We start from the raw sequence: 25,705 nt of genomic DNA on the forward strand, positions 1-25,705 counted from the left end.
AGACCCAAGGGGACCATCACCTACCAAGCCAACACCACCATAACCTCCTCCCTTCTACTACCCAGTCTCTAAGGTGGGGATTCCCTTGCTCATTCCTCACAAATGTTCATCAAAACCTTCTATCCCCTACTCATGTCTCCCACACCCCCTGCTTCCATCCCTTTGTCTTTCAACTAATAATCTTGCCATTTCACTGGCCATTCAACATACCTATCTGCTTCTTTCATTCTCTTCATCTCAAAATGCCTTGACATCATGTCTTACTTTCTTCTTTCTCCTAGACTTTGACAATGACATGACCCTTCTCTATCCCAAGGCCAATCCTTCTACATGTGCATTCAATCCCATTCTTTCCCAACTTCTCCAGGAGACTGCATCTGCAATCATCCCAACTCTTGCTATTTATAATCTTCAACTTCTCCCTATTAACTAATTCCTCCCCAAATACCTTCAAATATATCAAAGTCTAGTCTAGTGAAAAAAAAAAAACTTCACTAGTCCATACTACCTCCTCAAGCTAACATCTCTCTCTCCTCAATTCTCAGCCATTTCTAGAAAAAAATGCCTCTACTTGCCTCCACTTCCTTCTCTTTCACTCATTCACAACTCTTTGCAACTGAAATTCTAAACTCAACATTCAAGTGAAACTTCTCTCTCCAAGGTTACCCATAATTTCTTCACTGCCAAATCTGATGATTTTTTTTATATAAATTCTAATCCTTCTTGATCTAGGTATGCATTTGATATTGATAACCACTCTCTTCTCCTGGATATTCTCTACTGTCTGTATTTCTCTCTCCACTTCTTCCTGGTTCTACCTAACCTCTCTATTACCAGCTTTGCACCATATCATGCCCATAACTCTGAGTATTCCCTAAAATATTGCCCTATACCCTCTTCTCTCTCCATGCTCTTTCTCTATGACCTCCATCAGCTCCCAAGGATTTAATAATCATTTCTATGCAGAGAACTCATAAATCTATTTATCCTTTCTCCCCTGAGCTTCAGTTCTGCATCACTAGGTATCCCTTAGACATTTTGCACTGGATGTCCCAGAGATATCTCCAACAGAATTCGTCATCTTTCCTTCCAAGCCGACTCTCTTCTGAACTTCCGCAGCCACTCAGGTCAGCAATCTGGGGGTCATTCTCAGCTCTCTGATTCTGACTCACTCTCCACACATCAGATCGGTTGCCAAACTTTGCCATTCCTACCCCCAAAACATCTCTTGCTCCTGATACCATCTTTCTACTTATCAAATAACCATCTTAGTTTGGGCCCTCAACGTCTTGTGCCCAGACCATTGCAATTGCCATTTTTATGGGTCTCTGCTTCAAATGCCTCCGCAATTCAACCTGTTCCCCCAACACAGCTGCCAAAAGGATTTTTCTGAAGTGCACATATGACTGTGCTACTCCCTTCTCAATAGACTCCAGTGCATAGTCATGGCCTCTAGAAGCAAATGCATTTAAACTCTTCCCTTCACAGCCGGGCCCCCAACCAATCTTTACTGCTACATCATACAATATTTTCCTTTATACCTCATTCAGTATTCTCCTTTCCACATTTCACAGTTCAGCCAAACTGATCTTATCTCTGTTCTACCCATACACGTGCACACCATCTCACCATGCCAACCATCCTTCATGTCTCAAGAGCACACTCTCACCTCTGCTTCACAGAATTCTTCTCAAGACCCAGCTCAAGTCCTACTTTTCCTGATCTTCTCCTCCATTGCTAGTGCTCTCTTCCCAACAGACATATTATTCTTTCCAGATTTATTCTCTACATACTTATATATGTACATGCCATCCTCAGTAGAACAGAAGCTCCATCAGAAGGGTCAATTGTCTCATTCTTTGTCTTCTCAGTAGCCAGCACAGTGCTTGGCACATAATACACATGTTCAAATACTGATTAATCAAATATCCAACTAGAGCTTTTCATTTGTTCCCAAAATAAGAGTGATTCCACACTGTGTTATTAAAAAGCCTTATGCAGTCACACACCTTAGGACTCTATTATTCATCTGAGCCTTCAGTGTAATTCAAAGATCACTGCTATTTGTTGACCATGTGACCTTATACACATCACTTTACCTCTCTGGGCCTCAGCTATAAAATAAATTCTAAGATCTTCTTGAGCTCCACCATTCTGCAAGTCTGCATTTCTTTGGATGAGTTGAATCCTTTCATTCATTTTTTGGTGAGCATCTATTCTAGGCATTACAATGTGCTCAATACTGTGATGGGTGCTAAAAGGAAAAAAATGGGGTCCTGGACAACAGGGAGCCTTACTGTAGCTACCAAACAGAGAAAAGAAACCAGTTCTGAAAAGGAAGCTCACAGAGAAGTTCTAAGGCAAAGGCTTTATTATTTATTATTTAAAGACATCAAAATACATTTAGATGGGGGGCAGCTGGGTAGCTCAGTGGATTGAGAGCCAGGCCTAGAGAAGGGAGGTCCTAGGTTCAAATCTGGCCTCAGACACTTCCCAGCTGTGTGACCCTGGGCAAGTCACTTGACCCCCCCTTGCCTAACCCTTACCACTCTTCTGCCTTGGAGTCAATACAAGTATTGACTCCAAGACAGAAGGTAAAGGTTTAAAAAAAAAATACATTTAGATGGGGGGGTACAGAAGTTAGGATTTCTCAACTACTGTTAACACTTGCAGGTTTAAAAAAGACAGAAATACTGACGCAATTAAAGTTTCCCTGGGAGAAATATAGAAATAAAATAATATCTAAAATGTGAAAAAATATATAAAAATTAGAATCTGAATATGGAATTACTAAGCAAGGTAAAAGCATGGTCACTATTTGGTTACAGAGTAAGGGAGGAAGTGTGCTCACTTCCCAGCTTTGTTTCAGACTTCCTCCCCCTGGTCAGGGCTGAACCGCCTAGTCCAGAACCTCTCTGAGAGGAAAGTCAGCCTGAAAATGAAAGCCAATTACCTGTGTCATAATTTTCACTGGGGTGTGAAACTTCATCTAATTCTTCACTATTTGGGTCATTTTCCATATTGAGATTTTTCAGCTGTACCAACTCCAGGAATCTCAAGGCAGTTTCTGCCAGTAATGCTATGTTTTCTATAAAATGAAGAAAAACAATGAAAACAATAATCTTTATTAATATAATCTTATACCAGAATAATTTTCATTCTGTACTAGCCCATCCCCCCTCCAAAAATCCTGTCACTAAGGAAAATGTTTGAGCTGTATAATACATTATCAAAATAACCAAGTCAGTCAAACTTCCAATTACTAACCTCGTAATTCAGTTTACTTTCAAAACTATGAACCTCAGAAGGCAACATCCTCTTGTAACCTAAGCCCCAAAGCTACATGTTATATATTCCAAAAATGTTGCCCCAAACAATGCCATTGATAAAACCTGTGTGAATACATCATACTGAGTGCCACCCTAAAGTCTGCTCTCTACACAATGCCCATCAGCCGATCTATCTGACCAGGGCACTCAGTCCAGGCGCCTGTTAAGTATCTTCGCAGACTCTGCTGCAGGTGCTACCATCTCTGGCTTGATCTTAAGAAGAGAATCAGGGAGGAAAAAGCTAGTTCTCTGTTCATCTCCCCTCCCAGCAGTCAGGGGCTTCTTTGATCTTTCTCTCCTCTCACCCACCCTCATTTCACAGAATGGAAATGTCAGAGGTCACACTACACCAAGGCCAGGCCCCTCAGAGGGTCAACTCTAAGCTTTGATCATCTTCATGTGTGTCCCTGGGCAAGTCTCTTCCATTTGATACCACTCTATGGGAATAACTACCCTTTGTCCTGGCTCTTCACCCAATGGCCTATTTTATCAACACCAATTTACGTTGGGTCAAAAAGCTTTATCTTGCCTAAGAGTCCCCTCTTGGCATGGGCTCACAGGTGAACACGATCCTGAGAAAGGAGAGTCACTAGATTAGAAGATGGTCTGATTAAATTGGCAACTTACACTAGCATCATTGGAGGGGGATGAATTTCCCAGGTTCACTTTACACACTGGCATGTTAGCTTCCAGCTAACAGACTAAGGAGCTAAGGGCTTAATCTTAATGAATCTTGATCCTTGTATCATGCTATGTAACAGGATGAAGCTCTACTGACACACCTGGAACACTTTTTACCCAAATACTCCAAAGCCTTCAAAGCTATTCCAGTTGGGAGACCTTGAGGCTGTGCGTTCTTGGAGCCAATGCCACGTGAGCACTAATGCTGACTCCTGGGTGCACAGAGGAATGATTGCACTGCTTCCCTTTCCTTGGTCTCTGAACCAACTGTGGTTGTCTTGTCTCTGACACCGACCGTGGAGAATTTTTTCTTTGCTCTGCTTGGTATGGTTTGGTTTTACTTAATTTGATATGTCAGTTAATTTACTTACATATTTAAGCTAATTCTATATTCCATAAATGTGTAACTTAACAATTCCCTATGAAGTCCTAAAAATCTGTTCTCTCCAATCATTACTTGCTACTTCTAAAAAATGTCAAGTGAAGGAACTCAGGGGCAGCTGGTAGCTCAGTGGATTGAGAGTCAGACCTAGAGATGGGAGGTCCTAGGTTCAAATCTGGCTCAGACACTTCCTAGCTGTGTGACCCTGGACAAGTCACTTGGGCCAATACAATAGTTTTAATTAAAAAAAAAAAAAGAGTAGGAAGACATCTAGAAGTCATTAAAGTTGTAACCTTATAACATCATCTCAAAACACCTTTTTAAATATATGTGACTTTAGTTTTATATGAAAAACCTTAATTCCTACTAGAATCAAAAAGAATTCTGTAAGGTTTACAGTCACTGATGTACAAAAATGTCTATATAAAATCAATAGAGGATAAACTCTTACCGGCATAAGCAAGCCTTACAATAGTGGCCTCATCTTGAGCCAGATGCGCTATTCCTGGCAAAATATACTCTGGATAGATATTGATATCATTTCGGGGCACCTCTTTGACAAGAGCCAGAACCTTGGTGAGTGTCCTCACAGCTTCTGCCCTTACCCTGGGCACAGAGTCATTGCTAAAATGCAAAAGATAAGGTGTGATGCGATCCAGAAGAATTTCTACACTCAACCTTGGGGCCAAGTGTAGGATGAGCTCCAAAGCGGCCAGCTTAGAGTCACAAGACTTAAGGGTCTGCAGACAAGAAGTGATGACAGACACCAGAATCACCAGCCCGTTCTCCTTCGTCTCGCCCTCAGCTTTTTCAGTTCGGTCATGTCCACAGAGATTGTGGACAATGTTATCCAAATCCTTCCTTATGACCAGGATACGCTCATCAGCAGAGAGAAATGTCTCCTTAGCAAACTGGGCCATGTAAGGCTGGAGGAACGTGTAAAATATTTCAGGGAAGGCATTGCCACGCTGTTGCTTTAAGTAATCTTCAGCCTCTAAACGTTTCTCAGGCTCACAATGGATCATTTGGGTCACCTGCACCAAGCATGCATGAATCAAAGAGAATAGACAGGTGGTTAGAAATCCTAATAAAGCTAAGATGAAAAATGACATGAGAAACTTTATGATGGAAATTCATAACAGAATATCCTCAGAGCAACGCAGCAGCCAGGGGAAGTCCAAGCTAATGTCCTTTTGCCCACATTGATAGGCCTGGAGGACACCACAGAACCAGAGAACAGTGTGAATGATGCAAAGATGTCATGGATATAAAGCTAGGTACTAGAGTTAACTAATCAATACATGTCAGTAATAAATGAGCCATCCAAGTTGCCACCTGGATCTCATTGGACCACCAAAGATGATTGGGAAGTCAAAAATTCAGCAAGAAATGATAGTTATCCAAATTGAGGCAGAGATGGAAAGAAGAAAAAAAGAGGTTCATCAGTTCTGTTGGTTGGTGGATCTATGCTTATTTTATAAAAAATGGTGCGATGAAGGATTCAAATGTATAAACTCTACAACAATTTTAAAAATTACTAATGATGATGTCATATCTATATATCACTTGGAAAAGGTATTGAGTTCTATTTAAGTATGTCATTATCTCAGGTTTTACTGTATGTTCTGTCCCACAAGAAAGGTTCAAAGTCTTTATCAGCTGTTTCCAAAATCTGGCTATATGTTCTTGGATGTCATCAGATATTTAGAATGACAAAATCCTAACATCCTGAAGTCAAAAAGGACCTTTCAGGTCATCTAATCTGACCTCCTAGCCCACCCCTCCCTCTCTGTCTCTGTCTCTCTCTCTCTGTCTCTCTGTCTCTCTCTCTCTGTCTCTCTCTCACACACACATACACACACACACACACACACACTCTCTCTCTCTCTCTCTCTCCAACATCTATGACAGGAAGAGATTTAGCTTCACTTGAATACTACCAGTGACAGAGAGCTCACTAACTGAAAAGGTTAGGTGGCAAAGGGGATGGTGTGCCAGGCCTGCAAAGGTCCTGGGTTCAAATCTGGTCTCAGACACTTCTTAGCTGTCTGGCCCTGGGCAAATCACTTAATCCTAAGTACCTACCCCTTTCCACTCTTCAGCCTTGGAATCAACACTTGTATGGATTCTAAAATGGAAGGTGTTTTGTTTTGTTTTAAAAGATAGGTAAGTCCATACCATCTTTTACAGCACTTAGTGAACTGAAATCTGGTGTTCTTAAAATTAGGCTAATTTTTCTACAGTCATTCAAATAACTAAAGACAGAAAGTATATCCCTGCTCATCCTTCTCTTCTCAAAACTATATGTTCTCTAGTCCATCAATCAATCACAACAATAAGTTCCATTATCTGCTTGCTGAATGCTCAGATCTAAGGATATGGTCTAGGTATTAGATCAAAGAAACAGCCAATGAAGGCACCAACGTATCATCTGAAAGAGGTGGTAAGAATCCTGAGAATGTCTGGAACTGCACACTTAAAATGAAATTAATTTATGTGGCATCATCCAAGAGTAAGATGTCCAGGTAAATGAAGCTTGATTCTTTAAGCATATCATTTAGTTTACATGGAAATACAAAATGTAGAACAAGCTTCCTTGTCTTAAAGAGAATATGCTAACATATTCCCCAACCTTTTCTCAGTGACTAAAGTTTACCAGTTACTGTATTCTGCTTTGATATCCTGATGCCCAGCTAAGCAGCTAGACAGTCCAGTGGATAAAGGGCTATGCCTGGAATTAAGAAGACCTGAGCTCAGACCAGTAACTAGTTATATGACTCTGGCCAAACACTTTAAACTATTGGCTTCAGCTTTCTTAACTCTTTAATAGAGACAACAGCATCTACCTCTCAAGGTTGAGAATCAAATGAGATAGTTGTAAAGCACCTGGGACAGAGCAGCCAACAAAAATGCTGGCTGCTATTATTATTGTTATATTATTATTCCCTCAGGGCAAAATGACTCAGTTCCCTAGGCTATGATACTATTGGTGGTTCTGTCTCCTCAACTCACTCAAAAGTATAGACCTCAGGGGTCTTTGAGGTAGGGATGGCCCTGGAATGCTAAGATGACAACCTCTGATCCCCACTAGTTGTTAAGGACAAATAACAGTGAGCTATGTCTGTGGCCTTGTCTCATTTCCTACATTTCTCTTCTTCTTTTCCTCCCTGACTATAATTTAGAGCACTCCTAAAAGACACCAGGGGACACCAGATAAACCAGTACCATGTGTGAAATTAAATCAAAAAGGCTTTAGGCCTAAGAAGGGAGGCAGCATCAGTTGGCTTCTACACAGTAAAAGCTAATGCTCTTGTGATGAGGTTAGAGGCTTTCTTGCCCAATTCCAGGCTTCAGACTGTTCCAGACAAATGATGATGCCAGGTGAGGGATGATCAGAGTAATAGGTTATCCCTAAAACGGGAATTTTAAGATATTTTTCCACAATGTGCTTATCACAAACTTTTCAAATTTCCAGCTTACCACACTTACCAATTCTCTGATGCTACGATCTTCAATTTTGCTTAGCACTTGTTCAGGGAAAAAATGTCCATTTCTATAGGCCAAAAGCTGTGACAAGTCAAATAGTGGGACCCCTTCCGTAAATAGCTCAGCTATTACACAACCTGGAAAACAGAAAATGTAACCTCTATAGCAAATGAGGTACAATAAATGAAATCCAACACATTTTCTTCCTTCCAGAGTAAGAATTTCAACAAGTTCGTAGAGCTTACATACAAAATAAGTGAATTACTACTGATAACAAGAGATGGCATTTACACAGCACTTTATATCCATTATTCTACTTGAGGTGCATAATAAGCTTGGCAATAAATAGGCACTATTGTCCCCATTTTACTGATGAGCACTCAGGTTCCAAGAGGGTTTATGACTGGCCCAAAGTCCACAAAATAATGTCAAATTGTAAAGTGCTGACCAAATTCAGAACCCAGTTCTAGTCGATGCCATCCATGTGTAAATATTAACTAACTGTGTTGAGCCTCAGTTTTTCCATTTATAAAATAAGGGAATTTGATAAGATATAAAGTCCCTTATGACCCTCAACCAAGGAACCCAAATGTATAAAGTTTCATTAATCCTTTCTCATACCGCAAGGAGGGAGATGGGAATCTGGGAAAACTGGTTTCCCGAATGGTTAAAACTTTTTTTTTCTGACGTTAATCAATTGAGCCTTGTCACAAGAAATATGAAACTTTAATAGCATGGGATCTGAGACCTTCCCTCAAGAAAGAGCTGCTGATAAAGCAGCACATGCTATTCATTTCAAACTTAAGACTTAAGAACCCAAGAATTGAAAACTGACCACTGTTCCCAAGCAGGCAAGGACATTTCCAAGAATCAGAGCACAATTCAGAGTCAAATAGGCTTAACAAAGCCCTTAAAAATATTCATTTCTAACTATCTAATAGTACAGGCTGAAATAAGGGGTAGAATGATTCCTATGTGATGACCATCACTTATAGAATGGAACACAAGGGTAGTATGTAGTGGAGGTTTTGAGGGACTGGTTCATTAGAGTTTTGTTGTTTTGTGCGAAGAGAGAAGTCTGGAAAGAGAATTTCTATCTATTTTATGGAATCTATCAGTGATGTCTATGCTGTTTCAGGATTGCCAGCCACTCACAAAGTTTGGGATATATGTGTCATGGATGAGAGTCAGAGGGATACAATTACTTTCCCCAGATCAACAGACAGGAGCCATTAAAAATGGATCCACAACCTAGAAAAGTGGCACTCAACCTAGAGAGTGTTGAAACATATCCAAAATATCTCTAGAACTGAAGAAGGGAAAGAGGCAAGGATGCCTATCTCTTACAGGAGGATGAAAGGAATGCTGTATGACAGGGGCAAAATAATTTGAGCCTTTTCAGGATGAAAGAAAATGAAGCCTATGAGGAGTTGACTATAAGAGAAAGCCTATGAAAGAATGGCATGACAGATTTAGGAAGCACCTCGTGAAGATTAAAAATGATCAATTTGGGGGGACAGCTAGGTGGCTCAGTGGACTGAGAGCTGGGTCAGAGATGGGAGGTCCTGGGTTCAAATCTGACCTCAGACACTTCCTAGCCATGTGACCCCAGGCAAGTTACTTGATCCCCATTTCCTAAGCCCTTACTACTTGGAACCAATACACAGTATTGATTCTAAGATGGAAGGTAAGGGTTTAAAAAAATGATCAATTTGGGAAAGTTTTAAAAGTTATTATTTCTATGGCAAGTGGAAATTATTACCCACCCCCAAGAAGTAAAAGAAATAAGAGGCTAAAACTATAAATAGGCCTAAAAAGAGCTCACATAAATACATCAGTCAGAAATCTACAGATTAAGAAAAACTAGAATGTTAACAGATAAATAAACTTATGAAGTTAATATGAATCCTTTGGGGGCATTATCAAGAGACAGATAAGTGGACTACATCAAGCAGAAGGACTCAGAACGACAATATTCTGTATACCCAACTCCAAAAATTAGCTGTGGATATACACTCTACCAATATATTTGTAGAATGCACAAATACACTAATCTGTAATCACAGATTTCCTAACTTGTTTAAAATTGAATTCAACTTTTTTAGTGCAATGAACACAAATTAAATTCGTAGATATGTAATCTCATGGCAAAATTTAAAAGAAATCACGACAAAATACACAAATATGGGCATTTTTGTCTAAAATAACCAGTGCTCCGTTAACAAGCAAGGGTTAAAAAAAATGTCACATGTAAAGCTCTTAGCTAACCTTAAAGTGCCATAGAAATTCAAGCTATTCCTGTCAGTGGCAACTATTGGAAAGAGTGTCATCATGCCAATATACTACTTTCTCAAGATTTAACAAATTAAAGCAGTAGGAGTCATCACTGCAGTCTAGGGGGAGGGTCACTTCGGATATTTAAGCAACTCAAATATACCTGCGGAAAAGATGTCCATTGCACGCTTCAGTTCCCCTCTTGTCCTCTGGTTGCTGTTTGTCAAATCTACCAGTGGGGTAGAAGGATCTTTCATGCACTCCAACTCTGTGGCAAACATGCCACCATCCACAAAGCGCTCAGGAGCAATATAGCAAGTTCTCCTCCGTGACGTGTCAAAGAAATAGTTGAAATCAGCAGGGTTGTCTTCTGGAAGGTAAGTAGGTTTAAAACTGGCAAAGTCTGTTAGGAGAACCCAATTCCAACTGGTTACCATGACATTTTCAGTTTTGATGTCCCCATGGCGGACCCCAGATTTGTGAGCTTGGTCCACTGCAGTCAAGATCTGGAAAGCAATCCACCGCTTTTCTATATTGTTTAAGAACGGACGGGTACTGATCCGATCATAGAGGTTGTCTCGGACATACTGCCTGAAGAGCAGAGCCGCTTTTTCAGATGTTTTTTCTGTGGCCCTCTGGAATGGTAGACAGTTCTGTGCTGAATTAAGTCTGATCTTCAGCTCTTCCAGTTCCTGTTTGTAGCTAGTTAAAGGTAAGGTTGGATCCTGAATTGCAAAGACCTTCACCACCACCAAGCCTTCTCTGTGCTTGGCTCGAGCAACTTTAAAAAATCGGGTACTCCCCAGGCTTTTGTCATATTCAAAATCATGGATGTCTGAAAAATAGCTGTCCACAGAAAGGATCTGGGAGGGGGCAATGCCAGCCAGCTGGTTTCCCATAACAACAGAATGCCGTCAATATCGTCAAGAGAAGATATCTACAAAAAAAGATAGATGAAAAAGATGGTATAGGAGACAATCGCATTCCACTTATGTGCCTTCTCTCTTCCTTAAGAGATAAATGTATGAAGTGCTTTCATTGACACTAGTAACTTCAAGTTATTCTCTATATTCAAGATGTTCTTATTTGAAAATAATCTGTAACTAAGATCTAGCCATCTGGGAAAATAAAGTGAAATGTGCCATTTATGCATTAAGTTGAGAATGTGAAGAATTTACCTTTCTTTGATTTAAAAAACTCAATTTAAAAAGTATTTATTTAGCATCAATTCTAAGTTCAGTGCTATGGCTGGGCATAAAAGTAGCATCACCTTACCCTAGAAAAGGGGGCGGGGGGGGGAAGGAAAAAGGAAACCACGTAATACTAGCACGCTGTCATTTTATACAAGTAGTTAATTGCAGTGCCACAAAGGCAAGATCAAAAAGGTGAGCCATCTTAGCAGGGTTAAGTGATAAGAATGCTGGATTTGGGAGCCAGAGAACTTGATTTCAATTCACTAAATACCTATATGACTAAAAGGTAAATCATTTCAAATATGATTCTTACCTGTGCAAAGGAAGGGTTTGGCCTAGACCTCCAAGTTTCTTCCAGCACTAACTCTATCATCCTATCTCTTATCCAGTTACATCCTCACATAACCCCTTTCAATGTGCATCAAAACACTTGGTATATCAGAAAATGTGCTGGATTTGGATTCAAAACACCTGAATTCAAATCTGAGTTGGGACCCTTAATAGCTCACTAGCTAATTAAATCAGCCAACAACTGGATCTGCCAGGTTAAGATTTAGACAATGTCACGAACTAGATGTTCCAACTCAAATGTCCAGAACCAAACTTTTCTCCTTTCCCCAGAAACCTCCCCCATCTTCCAAACTTCCCAAATACTGTCAAGGGCACCCATTGCCACCCAGCCTCTCAACTTAGATTCATCCCTGACTCTTGGCTTTCTCCCTTATCTCACATGTGACCAAGTCTTGTTAATTTCACCTTCATGACATCTCTCTTAAATGTACCCTTCAATCTGACACCTGCTACAGGTCCTCAACACCTCACCTATGCAACAGTCTGCTGGGTAGTCTCTGCCACAAATCTCTCCCAGCTCCAGCCCACCACTAAGCTGTCAAACTGACCCTGGACAGATGTAACCATGCCCGCCTGCCCCCCTCCCCCCACTCCACTATGCAATCAATTCTGACAGCAGCAACCTAATTACATCCAGGATTATCTCCAATTTGTCCTATATCTATCTTGTTTGTACGTAATTATTCCCATGTTGCTTCCCTGTTAGACTATGAGCTTCTCAAGGGTAGGGACTGCCTTTTTGTGTCTCTCCAGAGTTTAGTATGGTGCCTAGGCACATAGTAAGTGCTGGTAAATGCCTACTGACTCTAGAATTAAATACAAAATCCTTTCTTTGCAATTCAAAGCCCTTAATAACTTGCCACCTCCAAGGTTTCCCTTACTTCAGCCATCTGCGATCCAATGACACTGGTCTCCTTACTGTTCCTTACATAAGACTCAATCTCTCCAGCCTGAGCATTTTGCCTCGCCATCCCCTATGCTTGGAATGTTCTTCTCAGCCTCCTGGCTTCCTTCAAATCCCAGCTAAAATATCATCTTCTAGGAGAAGCCCTTCTCAAATCCTTTTAACCTTAGTTCCTTCCTCTGTTGATTATTTCACATTTACCCTGTATATAGTTCATACATGGCTGTTTGCATGTTATCTCCTCCCTTAGACTGTGAGCTCCTTGAGGGCAAGAACTGTCTTTGCCTGTCTTTGAATCCTCAGCATTTAGCACAATACTAGACACACAGAAAGCACAATACAAGGCAGCTAGGTGACTTGATGAATGGAGAACCAGGACTGAAGATTGGAGGCCCTGGGTTCAAATTTGACCTCAGAAACCAAATCATTTGGCCCCCCAATGCCTAGGCTTTACTGCTCTTCTGCCTTGGAACCAATATACAGGATTGGTTTAAAAAAAATTTTAATAAAAAAAAAAAGCAAGCTTGATAAATGTTTGATGACCAGCCTAACCCAAGTCTCATTTCCAAAATGGGGACAATGAATCCCTGCAATACCTACCTCACAGCGTTGTTGTGAGGATCGAATGAGACAGACTTTGTAAAGTGCTTTGTAAACCATAAAGTCCTCCCTAAAAGGTCAAGTGGCTTCCATTCCACTGTGAGGAAAGAAGGGGGAAGCAGAGAAGAATCCTGGCCAAAGCTGTTAAAATTAAAGCAAAAATAAAATAAAACTTAACTAAGAAGTCACAATGCCAACAGCTGCAGCCAAACTCTGCTGTGGTTAACTTGAGCCCCCACCTCCTTCAAAAAAAAAAAAAAAAAGACTCTTAACTGGATTCTTAACTGAGCTAAACTTCCCAGATTTGAAAAGGAGAAGAAAACAGGTAGATTTGCAGGAAACTGAGAAGCTAGGGTATCTGGGACCAGACCAGGAGGTGAGTGGAAGGGAATGGGAAAAAGGGTCCAGAAAGTGGGGATGAGGGAAGGGTCAAGTATGAAGGAAGGAGAAGGAGGGGAGAAGAGAATTCGCCCTTGGGGAGACTGAGAAAGGGAAATCAGTAGAGGCCAGGGAAAGCCAGGTCTGGAGGGAGGGAGGGGAGACGGGAATTCGCCTCTGGGGGACCGAGGAGAAGAAATCAGTGAAGGGTGTGAAGGGGTAGGGGAGAACCAGGTAAGATGGGGGGGCGGGAGCCAGCCCTAGAGGGATGACAGGCAGGAAATCAAGGAGACTGGAGAGAACCGGGCCTGAGAGATGGGGGGCAGGGGTAAATCGGCTGGGGGGGTGGGACGGGAGTAAGAACCAGTCTCGGAAAGGGGGGAGTCTAGGGGAGGGACTGCCTTAGGGGTGCGGGGGCGGGCCAATCCGAGGTGGGGGCTGGGGAGGGAGACAGGGACCACCCCCAGCCGGCCCAGCCCACCCATCCCCTGGCCGGCCTCCACCAAGCCCACCTCGCTGCGGCGGGACGGACGGACGGACGGACGGACGGAGGGGCGCAGGTGGGATCCAGCCCACCGATGCCCTAGTACCTCCCACCCCGCGCCAGGACCCGCAGCCCGCGGGGAAACAGACCGGTTGGACCTCACTTCCGGGACGCCGCGGAAGTGACGTAAAGGAGGGAGGGAAGAGGAAGCCCTGCTAGGGCGCGCCTCCGTTGCTAGGAGATGAAAGAGGCGGAAGACGCTGAAAGCGCCAACCGTCCGGCCACCTCGCGGCTACTGTGAAGTCCTTTCGGAACCGAGTTTCTTTCGGGGACCAAAAGGAAACAATTCCTGCCCCCCATGAGCTTACATTCCGGCCTGATGAGACAACTTCTACCTAAACCGGGAGACAGTAACCAGGTCCAAGGCAGTCCTTGGGGAGGAGGGTCCTGGGGGGAAGGGTGGTCCTCGAGCCCAGATGCGGAGGGAGCGAGAGTCCGAGGGCAGGAGCCAACCAGTCATCCGGGATCCCAGGGTTCCTAAAGGAGAGCAACATACAAGAAGACTGGAGAGAGGTAAGAGGCTAGGATAGGGTTTGTAATGCCAAACAGAAGAATTTAAATATAGTCCTGGGGCTGGGAAAGATGATTGACACTATCATGCTGACCAGATACAATCAATCTTGGGAAAGGAAACGTAGCCAGAGGCTAGGGTGTAAAAGGAAGGGGCTACTTACTATGGGTACTAAAGGGTGGTCCCTGCCCCGAAGTGTCTTCCTGGGACCGGGCCTCTGATACAAAGGGCCAGACTTCCTAAGACAAAAGGATATTTAGCTTTAACCCTAGGGTCCATTATTCAGTCTGCAACTGCTAGCCTGAGATCCCATCAGGATGGATTCTCTAGGGAACAGGAAACTAGCACAAGCTTTGGGGACTCCAACTTAACTAGCTATTCCTAAATCTTGGGGTTCATCAGATCCCACCAGGCCACAAGTTTGGGGTCTCTAGATTCCACATCGACAATGTAAATAAATCATTCTCATAAAAATGTTATAAAAATGAAAAAGTAAGCATATCTTCTTACCAGCTGCCATTATGGCCCAAATGAGAGGCTGTAATTTAGATGGAGACCTTTCAGTCTCCATAATTTCTATCCTCAAGTCTGCCTCACCTGGACTCCTACTTTAGGCAAGCCCAGCCATATTTCACCTTATTCTCTAAACTTAACCCTAACACATTAAGAAGAGAAATAAATTCCATTTAAAATCACCACAGAATGTATAAAATATTTGGGAGTCTACCTTGTAAGAGACATATAAGAACTACGCAAATACAACTAGAAACCACTGTTTCCATATATTCCAAACCAAAATAATTGGGAAAATACTGATTGCTCATGGGTAGGAAGAGCCAATATATTTAAAATGAGAATACTACCTAAGTTAATTTACTTGTTCCATACTGTACTAGTACTATTTTACAAAACTAGAAAAAGTAATAAAATAACTATGGAGCAAAAAATGTCAAGAATCTAAAAGAAGTAATTAAAAGAATGAGAAAAATGAGGGCCCAGAAGTTCCATATTTTAAACTATATCACAAAGCAGTAATTATTAAAAAACAATTTGGAAGGAGCAGCTAGTTGGCTCAGTGGATTAAGAGCCAGATCTAGAGACAGGAGTTCCTGGGTTCAAATCTGGCCTCAGTCACTGCCTAGAGCAGGGGTCAGCAACCTTTTTGGTCGTGAGAGCCATAAACACCACATTTTTTAAAATGTAATTTCGTGAGAGCCGTACAGTGCTCACAGTGCTGCTCCTGTAACAGTGCCTTAAAAAAAATTGACTTTATGGCTCCTGCAGAAAGAGCCATATCTGGCCCTCAAAAGAGCCATACCTTACAGATCCCTGGCCTAGAGCTTGTATAATCCAGAGCAAATCACTTAACCCCTCCTCTTCCCCATTGCCTAGCCCTTATCCTCTGCCTAGCAACCATTAAACAATATTAATTCCAAGACAGAAGGTAAGGATTTTAAAAACAAACAAAAATTTGGTACTGGTTAAAAAACAGATCCCTCAATAAGTGAAACCAATTAGGTACACAACAAATAAAAGAAAATGTATTTAAGACCCTAGAATTTGATAAACATAAATTCTTTAGCTACTGAAATAAGAACAACTTCATCATTTGGCAGAAACTGCTGGGAAAATAGATTAGCAGTACGGAAGAAATTAGATTTAGATTATAACACTTCACGCTTTTTCCAAATATAATCTCCAAATGATTAATTGTCTTAGATATAAAATGTCAATAAATTCAAGAACATGGAAAAAATTACCTATTGACACGGGCTTTGTGCAGAAATGGCAGGTTCCCTGTACCCCTTAACTCAGGCGGGCTGTGAACATGGGAATTCCCTTCCCCCTTCCTGCCCTTGTGACTCCGGAGGCAAAGACCATCATCCTTGGACTTCCTTTAAGTTGAGATAGATCAAGAGATACACCTCTGGAACACACCTGGATAGCCTAAGCCCTGTGAGGGTCTCAGACTGAGACACACACACACACACACACACACACACACACACACACCAAGGAGTCATGTCCACACTACTGAATAGAATACAAAAAGGCCAGAACTGAGGCACTCTGGGGCAGCCTCCCATGGCTGTTCCACTCATGCTATCTTGCTGGCCACTAATCCTATCTTACTAATAAATCTTTCTTTTTACTTTTAAGCTAAGTTTGGAGTCCTCTCATTCTTGAGAATGGTTTCCTTCCCGAATGCAGGGGTTCACCATTTGCTCTCCTATAACAGTTGGCGCCCAACATTTTTGGCTCTCCTGGAAGCTGCTCCTGTTCCTGGATTGCTCACGAGGCCATAGCTTCTCAGGTAGGAAGGAGCCTTTCTTGGACTCCTGAAACCCCCATTTTTTGGTGATATCTTTGTGGGTCCTCTCTTCGCTCTCTTGCTCCCATAGGGTACGGAACATAAGGCCATTACCCAGGTTCTCCCCCAGTGTAAGCTGTGTGTGGTGCTGGGTGGCAGGTTTTGGGTTTTCTCCTCAGTGGACACTGTGTGTGACACTGGGTTGCAGGTTTCTCCTCAGTATACACTGGGTGTAACACACTGAGTGGCAGGTCAGGCACCTTCTGTGGACGCACAGTTGGTTGCAGGTTACTCCTCAGTACTCACTACCTGGGACTGAGTTGCAGGTTTCTCAGGGGTGTAGCACTGGGTTGCAGTTTTGGTTTTTTTGAGGTTTGGCCCCCTTTTTTTCCACATCAATATGGGACAGAGACAGAGCGTACCCCAGGATTCCCCTTTGGGGTTTATACTTGAAAATTGGGACAAATTGGCTTTAAAAAACTTGAGCAAAAAGAAACTGATTTACAGCCTAGATAAGAAGCCTGGCTTATCAATGGCACCCTAAATTCTAATACCATCATGCAGCTGGATTTGTTTTGTATGAGGAAGGGGAAATGGACAGCATTTCCCTATATAAGAATTTTTGTAAATTTAAACCAAAATCCTGAACTTAGGAGGCTCTGCCTCACAACACCTTTGCTTGCCCCTACTGGGAAGAGCAGCCAGGAGGATAATTTGGAGGACTTAACATTAAATGGCACTTTCACTGCCCTTAGAAACAGAGAGATAACATCGCCTCTGGCAGAGATGCCACCCTTCCCTCAACCTCCACAGAACTTACATCCACCCTAGATTCCTTTGTTCCCTCAGCTCCAAAATCTCTACTTTACCCTTCGGGCTCTGCCTGAAGGCCATATCCCAAGCCACCACACACACAAACACCCTTTTGTACCCTCCACTGCCTAGTACCTCCACCCATTCCTCAGCCTAGCCCACTCCACACCGGGAGCTCACTGAGCTATGGTGAGAGGGCTCATCTTCTCCCCGTGAGAGAGGTGCCCTCACCAGAGGGGTTGGCTGGGGTACAGGTTCCTTTTTCTATGAGAGATCTAGCCCAGGTTAAGGAGAAATTGGGTCAGTACTCTGAGAACCGCAGCAAATTCATTGAAGGTTTTAAGTCCCTCACCCTACAGTATGATCTGTCTTGGTCAGACGTGCACATCATTCTTGCTGCCTGCTGCACCCCACATGAAAAGAAGCGAATCTGGGACTTGGCCATAGCAGTAGGAGATGAGAAAGCCCTCGGTTGCACATGGGCAGGGGTCCCTGGTGCTACTGCTGTGCCAGGACAAGACCCTGGGTGGAATTATGGAAATGAGAGCCACCGTAGATGAAGAAACCACATATTAGACTGCATTTTTCAAACCATGGAGAAAGGAGTTAGGAGGCGAGTGCATTACAGCAAACTTAGGGAAGTTACTCAAGGTAAAGAGGAGAATCTGCTCTCTTCTTGTCCAGACTAGTAGAAGCTATGAAACAATATACAAATGTCAACCCCGAGTCTGATGAGGGGGCAACTATCTCACACCTCCATTTTATACGACAGTCAGCCCCAGATATCAGGTGAAAACTGCAAAAGCTGGATCTGGGACCCCAGACTCCAACTAACCAATTACTAGATGCTGCTTTTAAGGTGTTTCACAACAGGGACCAGGTAATGGAGGAAGGACACACCTGAGAGAAACTGCTTGTAGCTGCTCTCACTTCTTTGACCTGTGGGCAGAAGCCGAGGGGCTCTTGCCATGCCTGTAGACGGTTTGGGCATTGGTCACAGGATTGTCCTTCAAAGGAGAGACCGCCCTCATCTCCGTGCCCAGCCTGTGGACAACGGGGACACTGGAAGTGTCAGTGTCCCTTTTGGCACTGCACTGGCCACCCAAGGGGCATCTCCCTATCCTCCAGTCTCCTGAAGTCTCAGAAAAGGGGTGCCCTAGGGCCGGCTTGCTCCCGGTTTCCATTACAATGGCTGAACCCAGGGTTAATCTTGAGGTGGAAGGTAAGTGGACTATGTTTCTTAAAATGGGACCTACTTTTTCCCCCCCGCCCTTCCTTCATACAATGGTCCTTCATTGCCTTCACAGCATCAGGTAATTGGGAGAAGGGGTAAGATACCTAGATGTAGGGATAAGGCACCCCTAGCGGGTGCCCATGAAGACAAACTATTCCAACATACATTTCTGGCCATCCCTTCTTCACTATGTCCTTTATTAGAAAGAGACATAATGGAGAAGCTAAGTTCTAAATTTTCCCTTATCTCAACTCAAAGTTCCCTAGACACTCCTTTGCCAAGACCTCCCACTATATATACACGTGTTGATGACCTCTTGATTTTTAGCCCATCAGAGGCTGCCTATGTCATGGACACAATTTCCACCTTCAAATTCCTAGGAGTTCCGGACCCTGAAAAGCCCTTTCTTTTTGTTTGTAGATGAGAGAAAGCAATTTGCCCTAGGAGTTTTAGCTCTGTACCTGGGACCTGATCTGAGGCCAGTGGCTCAAACTTAACAGCACTGGAGCTCCCAGACCCCCTTCCCTCCTTAAAACCATCCAAAGGAGACCGGAATCACCGGGTGAGGATTGGCAGATCGATTTCACCCACCTGCCACCTTGCAAAAGGTGCAACACCCTAAAAAGATCCCTCACCAAACTAGGTGAGGAAGCAAAAGTTGATTGGATCCAAGCTCTCCAAATAGCGCTTACTAGAATCAAACTTGCTCCTCGAGCAGACTTGGGAGTAAGCCCATTTGAACTGCTGTATGGGAGACCCATTTCTAACCTCTGAAGTTCTTTTAGATACAGAAATTATTCACAGTTTTGTTTGGTTTTCTAAACAATTGAGGCAGATCCACCAGCTCCTGAGGGAATATACTAACAAGATCCTTCCCAAACCCTAGAGGGAGGAGAAAGAGGAATCCCTCCACCCAGCCACACCTGGAGATTTGGTATACCTGAAAACCTGGAGTAGATCAAACCAGCCAACACACCCCATGGGATGGGCCCCATTGCCTAATTTTGTCCACTTCCACAATGGTAAAATTTAGAGGGGCAGAACACATGGACTTGTACCTCTCCTATTAAACCTCCCCCAGAAACAGGTGGTGAAGGGGAAACAGATATCACTAATTCCTGTGAGCCGTTAGAGGACCTCAAATTCTTCTTCTGCCAGAACAACAAGCCTAAGGATGCTCTGGAGGGTCCCCTTTCCTCCTGGTTCCCTTAAATCTCTTACTCCTTTTCTTACTTTCTGTTTCTTTAATCTTGCCAGCTGGACAGAAAACCCCCTGATTTAAACCCTGCTATTTTTTTTAACATTGTCACTTCTCTAGTGGCTTTTAGGAAGAAACCTCTCACTCTTCATGGAAGATACCACTCCCACCCTGGATGTCTGGACATTGCCTAAAGTCAACACCTCTCTCTCTCTCTCTCTCTCTCCCCCCAACATAGGCAGGGCCAGCTATACAACCATACCCAGCTTTGAAGAAGCTACAGAAGATTGAGACCTTCGTCCCTTTTCCCTTAGATATTTGGAGAGGGGGAGAGATGACATGGGCATTATGCAGAGATGGCGGGGACCCTGTACCCCTTAACTCAGGCGGGCTGTGAACAGGGGAATTCCCAAAGACCATCATCCTTGGAATTCCTTTAAGTTGAGATAGACAAAAAAGATACACAAAGACCATTATCCTTGGACTTCCTTTAGGTTGAGATAGACAAAGAGACCTCCGGAACACACCTGGATAGCCTAAACCCTGAGGGTCTCAGACAGACCCCTCACCCACCCATTGAGTGCAGGGAGTCACATCCACACTACTGGCACCTGGGGGGCAGCCTCCCATGGCTATTCCACTCATGCTGTCTTAATAATAAATCTTTCTTTTTACTTTTAAGCTAAGTTTGGGGTCTTCTCATTCTTGAGAATGGTTTCCTTCCCGAACCCAGGGGTTCATCATTTGCACCCCTATAACACTATCAGATCTATGGTTATAAGGAAAAGTCAGACCAAGTAAGGAATAGCGAGAAGATTACAAAAGATAAAATGGATAGTTTTTTGATAACCAAAAACAAAAGTATTTTCATAAATCTAATAAAGGCAAGATTAAAATTTAAAAAACAAGAAAACATCTTTGCAGCAAGTTTATCTGATAAAGGTCCAATTTAGAAAATATATAAGGAATTCAGATTTCTAAGAAAAAGAGCCATTTCCCATTAAAAAGAGCCATTGTGTCTAAGGACACAAACAGAAAATTCTCAAGGGAAGAAACCCAGGCTATCTAGAGCCTTGTAAGAAAAAAAAATGCTACATATCTCTACTAATTTGAAAAATGCAAATTAAAGTAATTCCAAGATTTCACTTCACACCCATCAGAGTGGTAAAGATGATAAAAAAGGAAAATGAAAAATGTTGGAAAGCCTGTGTGAAAATGCAAGCATATTGATGAACTGTTGGTGGACCTGTGAATGAGTGCCATTCTGGAAAGCAAATTTTGATTATATACAAACATTACCAGACAGTACATACCCTTTGACTCGGCCATGTTACTGCTAGACCTATACCTAAAAAAGAACCAAAGAAGAGTAAAAAAGCCCTTTGCATGTAAAAATAATTATAGTAGCTCTTTTTGTAGTAGCAAAAAACTGGAAACTAAGTCTGTCCACGATTGAGAAGTGCTGCGAATGTGATGGAGTACAGCTGTACTATAAGAAATGGGTGATTTCAAAAAGAGAAGGGAAGACCTATATGAACTGATACAGAGTGAAGGGAGCAGAACCGGAAGAACAATTTCTACAGCTGCGCTGGCCTGCGAAGGCACTGCGGGGTCATGGCGGCGGCGAGATCCCGGCCTGCTGCGCTTCAAGTGATGGCCGGTGTATCTCCGGTCCACCCTTCGGCGTCGTCGCCATCGCCGCCATCCCAGCTGCTGGCACTGCTACTGGCACTGCTGCTTGCCGCCGCCGCCGCGGAGCAGCAGGTGCCGCTGGTGCTCTGGTCGAGCTCTCGGGACTTGTGGGTTCCGCTGGAGAATGGCCACGAAGGGCACATCACCACGGATGGCCAGCTGGCCGCCTACCTGGACCCCGCCCTGGAGAAGGGCCCCCGAAACGTGCTGCTCTTCCTGCAGGAAGAGCTAAGCGTGGAAGACTTCACTGCCTATGGCGGTGTGTTTGGCAACAAGCAAGACAGTGCGTTCTCTCATCTGGAGAGTGCCCTGGAGTTGGCTCCCTCTTCCTTGGTCCTGCCTTCGGTGCGCTGGGACGCAGCCGGCCCCCTGACCTCTTACCTGAGGCAGAAGCTAAGGGCCAGCCCCCTCCGCGTAGCCCCGGCCGCCCTGCGCGAGCTGAAGCTCAGGGACCCCCTTCCTGCTCTGCTGCTCTTGAGGCTGCCCTACACCACCACTTCCGGCTCGATGGCCCCGAAAGAAGCGCTCATCGGCAACGACGAGATTATTGGGCAGGTGATGAGCACGCTTCGGGCAGAAGGCGTGCCCTATACCGCCATACTGACTGCTGAGAGGCCTTCCCGGCTGGGCTCTGGGGGTCTGCGGCGGCACCTCCTAGGAGAGGAGGAGGATTCGAAGGCTGGGCCCCTTCCCCCGGTGAGCTACAGTGACCCGGAGCCGCGAATCCTCTTTTGGGCCCGGAGTTTCACGGTGACCTATCACCATAAGCGGAGGGACCTGACCGCCCTCACCTTTGGAAACCCGGCCCTCAACCTGAGCGGCTCCAGCTGGAACAGCTCCTCGGCCCGCCTCGCCATGACCTACGAAAACGTCTTTGGCCCCTTCCTGACCATCAAGCTTATCCTGAACAACCGCTTGTACCCCGTTTCAGGCCGGAGTTGGTTCACCCTGGACAGACTCGAAATCCACGTCAACCACTCCGCGGTTGTCTTCAATTCATCGCACATCGCGGCGCCCAGCATCTATTCCTTCCACTGCGAGTATGTCAGCAGCGAACGGTCCAAGCACAGCCTCCTGGTGTCTTCGCTCGGCTCCTCGGCCTGGCACGTGACTTTCCAGGATTTCCAGGTCCAGGCCTTCAACTTGTCCGGGGGAAACTTCTCGTACGCCAGTGACTGCGCCAGCTTCTTCTCCCCTGGCATCTGGATGGGGCTCGTCTCCTCCCTCATCCTGCTCTTCGTCCTCACCTACGGGCTGCACATGATCCTCCACCTCCAGACCATGGACCGCTTCGATGACCACAAGGGGAGCGCGCTCTCCGCGCCCCTGACCCAGTGAGCCCTGCGGCCCCCTGCGGGCCGGGGTGCGCCCACCCTTGGGAAGAGCTCCCGCTCCCCGTTTCCTCCCCGTGGCCCTCGGCCTGCCTTTCCTTGCTCTGTCCATGGTAACAAAAAGCAGTTGCTGCTGTCTAGGACCCAGACCCCCTCGGAGGAGGCCTGGGAGACCGGAGTGGAGGCCTGCCTCGGAGCTGGAAGCCTGAGGCATCGGGGAGCCCCTCTGCTCCTCCCCCCTCAGGTGTAGACTTTGCTCCGTGTATGTATAATATATAAGAAAGCCCAAGTTCCTTCTTTCCCGGGAAGGCCCCCCCCCCTCCCTTCTGGCCCTATTTATTTCCCCCAGCAAGCCCTGCGCTCAGGACTAGCTGCTACTTCGTGCGGGGGAGGAGTCCCGGGATCTTGTCGTGTTGGTCACTTCTTGTGTCTCCATGTCTCGCTCTTTGGCTGTGATGAGAAATTGCAATAAAACGGATGAAGCCTCCCTGAAAAAGGGGAAAAAAAGATAAACATTTCAAAGACTTTTAAAGATGAAAAGCAAAATGAGTAGAACCAGGAGAATAAGTTAAACAGTAACAACACTGTAAAAACACCTTGGAAAGCTGTAAGAACTCTGATCAAAACGAAGACCATTCCATGATCCCAGAGGACCAAAGATGAAACATACTATCCATGACCTAAACATGACAGATTAAGGGAGACCTATATAATAAGTAAGAATACATTTACATATAAATATACATACATACATATATACAGTCAATTAGAGAATTTCTTTTGCTTGATTATGCATGTTTGTTTTTAGGAGAGAGGAGAGAAAAAAGTTGGGTTTTTATTTTAATTTTTTTATTTTAAAATGTTTTTCTAAATTTTCACTTTAATTTAATTTTAAAATTTTTATTTTAAAAAAATAGAAGGGGTTCTAAAGTTGTAAAATGGTGCGTGTACTTTCAGATAAAGTAACTATATTCTTAGTTTTACCTTTTTTACAAGAGATTTTCCACAAAGTAAAAATCTATAAATGTTTATTTTGTTAAAAATTAATAAAACTTTCTTTTTTAAAAGTATGGACTAAATGTTTACAAATAACATGTACAAATAGCATGATAAGCCAATTTTTAGTATATACTGATATGATAAATATCCTTAATAGAAACTACAACTTAATAATAAATAAATCAAGTGGAACTGTGATGTGATTGATGTGAGTATAACAACAAAATTGATTCTAAGATCATGGTAAGGGTTTAAAAAATAATAAATGGCAATAATGCTTTTCGTGTAATTATCTCATTTGATTTCAATTTGATCTTCCCAACAGCCCTGTGATGATTATCCCATTGTACAAATAAGGACAGTCAGGTTGAGAGAGTTCTAGTGACTAGGCCAGAGTCTCCCAGCTAATAAATGTGTATCGCCAGGTAGTACAAGGCTCTCTTTGATGCTTTTGTGGCCAAAGGGCCCCCTTCCCCTGGGCACAGGCTTCAGATCAAGGGTCACGTTCCTAGCCCTAGTCAGCAGCTCCTGGACCTGAGGGACAGGAAGTTTTCCAGGCTTGACCTATTTCCCATTCTGGTGATACAGTTGGATTGTGAGAAGAAGGGAAAACTCCAGGAGTCTTTACTGGAAACTTTATTAGTGATACACTGACACTTAGCCCTACCAGAGACCAGTGATGGATGGGCTCTTAGCAGTGATGGCCTCATGCCAGGGATCAGGGTAAGGAATACACAGGGTAGCACAATACACATTCAAGGGAGGCCAAGAGGTTCAGTAAGCTAGCTAGTAAATTCAATTCCTCAGCAACCTAAAACTGGGTCACAAGTCAGAATTACATGAAAGGCCCCAAGTATCCAAATGGAGTCCAAGAAACAACAAATGACTTCACAGCCAAATATATTTCCACTACAAATTGTCTGAGGCAAGATTTGAACTCAGGTTTTCCTGATTCCAAGGCCATCTATCTACTATACCACCAAAGAATTCCCTCCTGTGCTACAAAGCACAATTCATCCATGTCTGCCCACATTGAGTTGATTTTTGCCCATTTTCTCCCATAAATTGACCACCCAGTGTACTAGGTGGCCTAGACCTTCCTCAGTTTTTCTTAAAACAAGGTCTTTTTGAATGAGTAAATTCCGCAGTATTCTGGGGCTTGATATCATCATCTTTCATCAGGAACACCTGGAGATGACATATAATAGATTGCAATAACATTTCCCATACATTTTTAAGTCTTCTCCAACAGGGATTTTTATCATGGACTTTTTATTGGGTTTGCTGTTGGTTTACCTTTAAAGTTAGCTTACGTTAGAAATTTCTCTTGTGTTTAAGCTTTGCATGTGTTTGGTCCTTTCTTCTGCGATTCAGACCCAGCTAAAAGTTGATATCCAGAGACTATGGCACAGAGAATTGCACTATATGACTTCCCAGGGCACTTGGAGCCTTTGAACAGTTCTATTGTTGTTTAAAGATGGAGTACATATCATA

General features: G+C 43.7%; 2 protein-coding genes across 2 annotated transcripts in view; one reads left to right on the top strand and one right to left on the bottom strand.

Moving 5' to 3' along the window:
* PIK3R4 (phosphoinositide-3-kinase regulatory subunit 4) overlaps positions 1–11,051 on the bottom strand; it is a 65,145-nt gene extending 54,094 nt beyond the window's left edge. Inside the window, exons 1-4 of the mRNA XM_044679878.1 lie at positions 10,316–11,051; positions 7,882–8,015; positions 4,844–5,426; positions 2,954–3,088 (exon numbers count right to left, since the gene is read on the bottom strand). Of these exons, the coding sequence (XP_044535813.1) occupies positions 2,954–3,088; positions 4,844–5,426; positions 7,882–8,015; positions 10,316–11,051 (1,588 nt within the window). The remainder of the gene's footprint in view (positions 1–2,953; positions 3,089–4,843; positions 5,427–7,881; positions 8,016–10,315) is intronic.
* A 10,752-nt stretch (positions 11,052–21,803) lies between these two features.
* LOC123249635 (V-type proton ATPase subunit S1-like) lies at positions 21,804–23,219 on the top strand. Its single transcript, XM_044678749.1, has one exon. It carries the CDS (start codon positions 21,804–21,806, stop codon positions 23,217–23,219), a length of 1,416 nt encoding a protein of 471 aa, XP_044534684.1.
* Positions 23,220–25,705: the final 2,486 nt, after the last annotated feature.

This window comes from Gracilinanus agilis, chromosome 5, assembly GCF_016433145.1.
Source record: "Gracilinanus agilis isolate LMUSP501 chromosome 5, AgileGrace, whole genome shotgun sequence".
NCBI lineage: Eukaryota > Metazoa > Chordata > Mammalia > Didelphimorphia > Didelphidae > Gracilinanus > Gracilinanus agilis.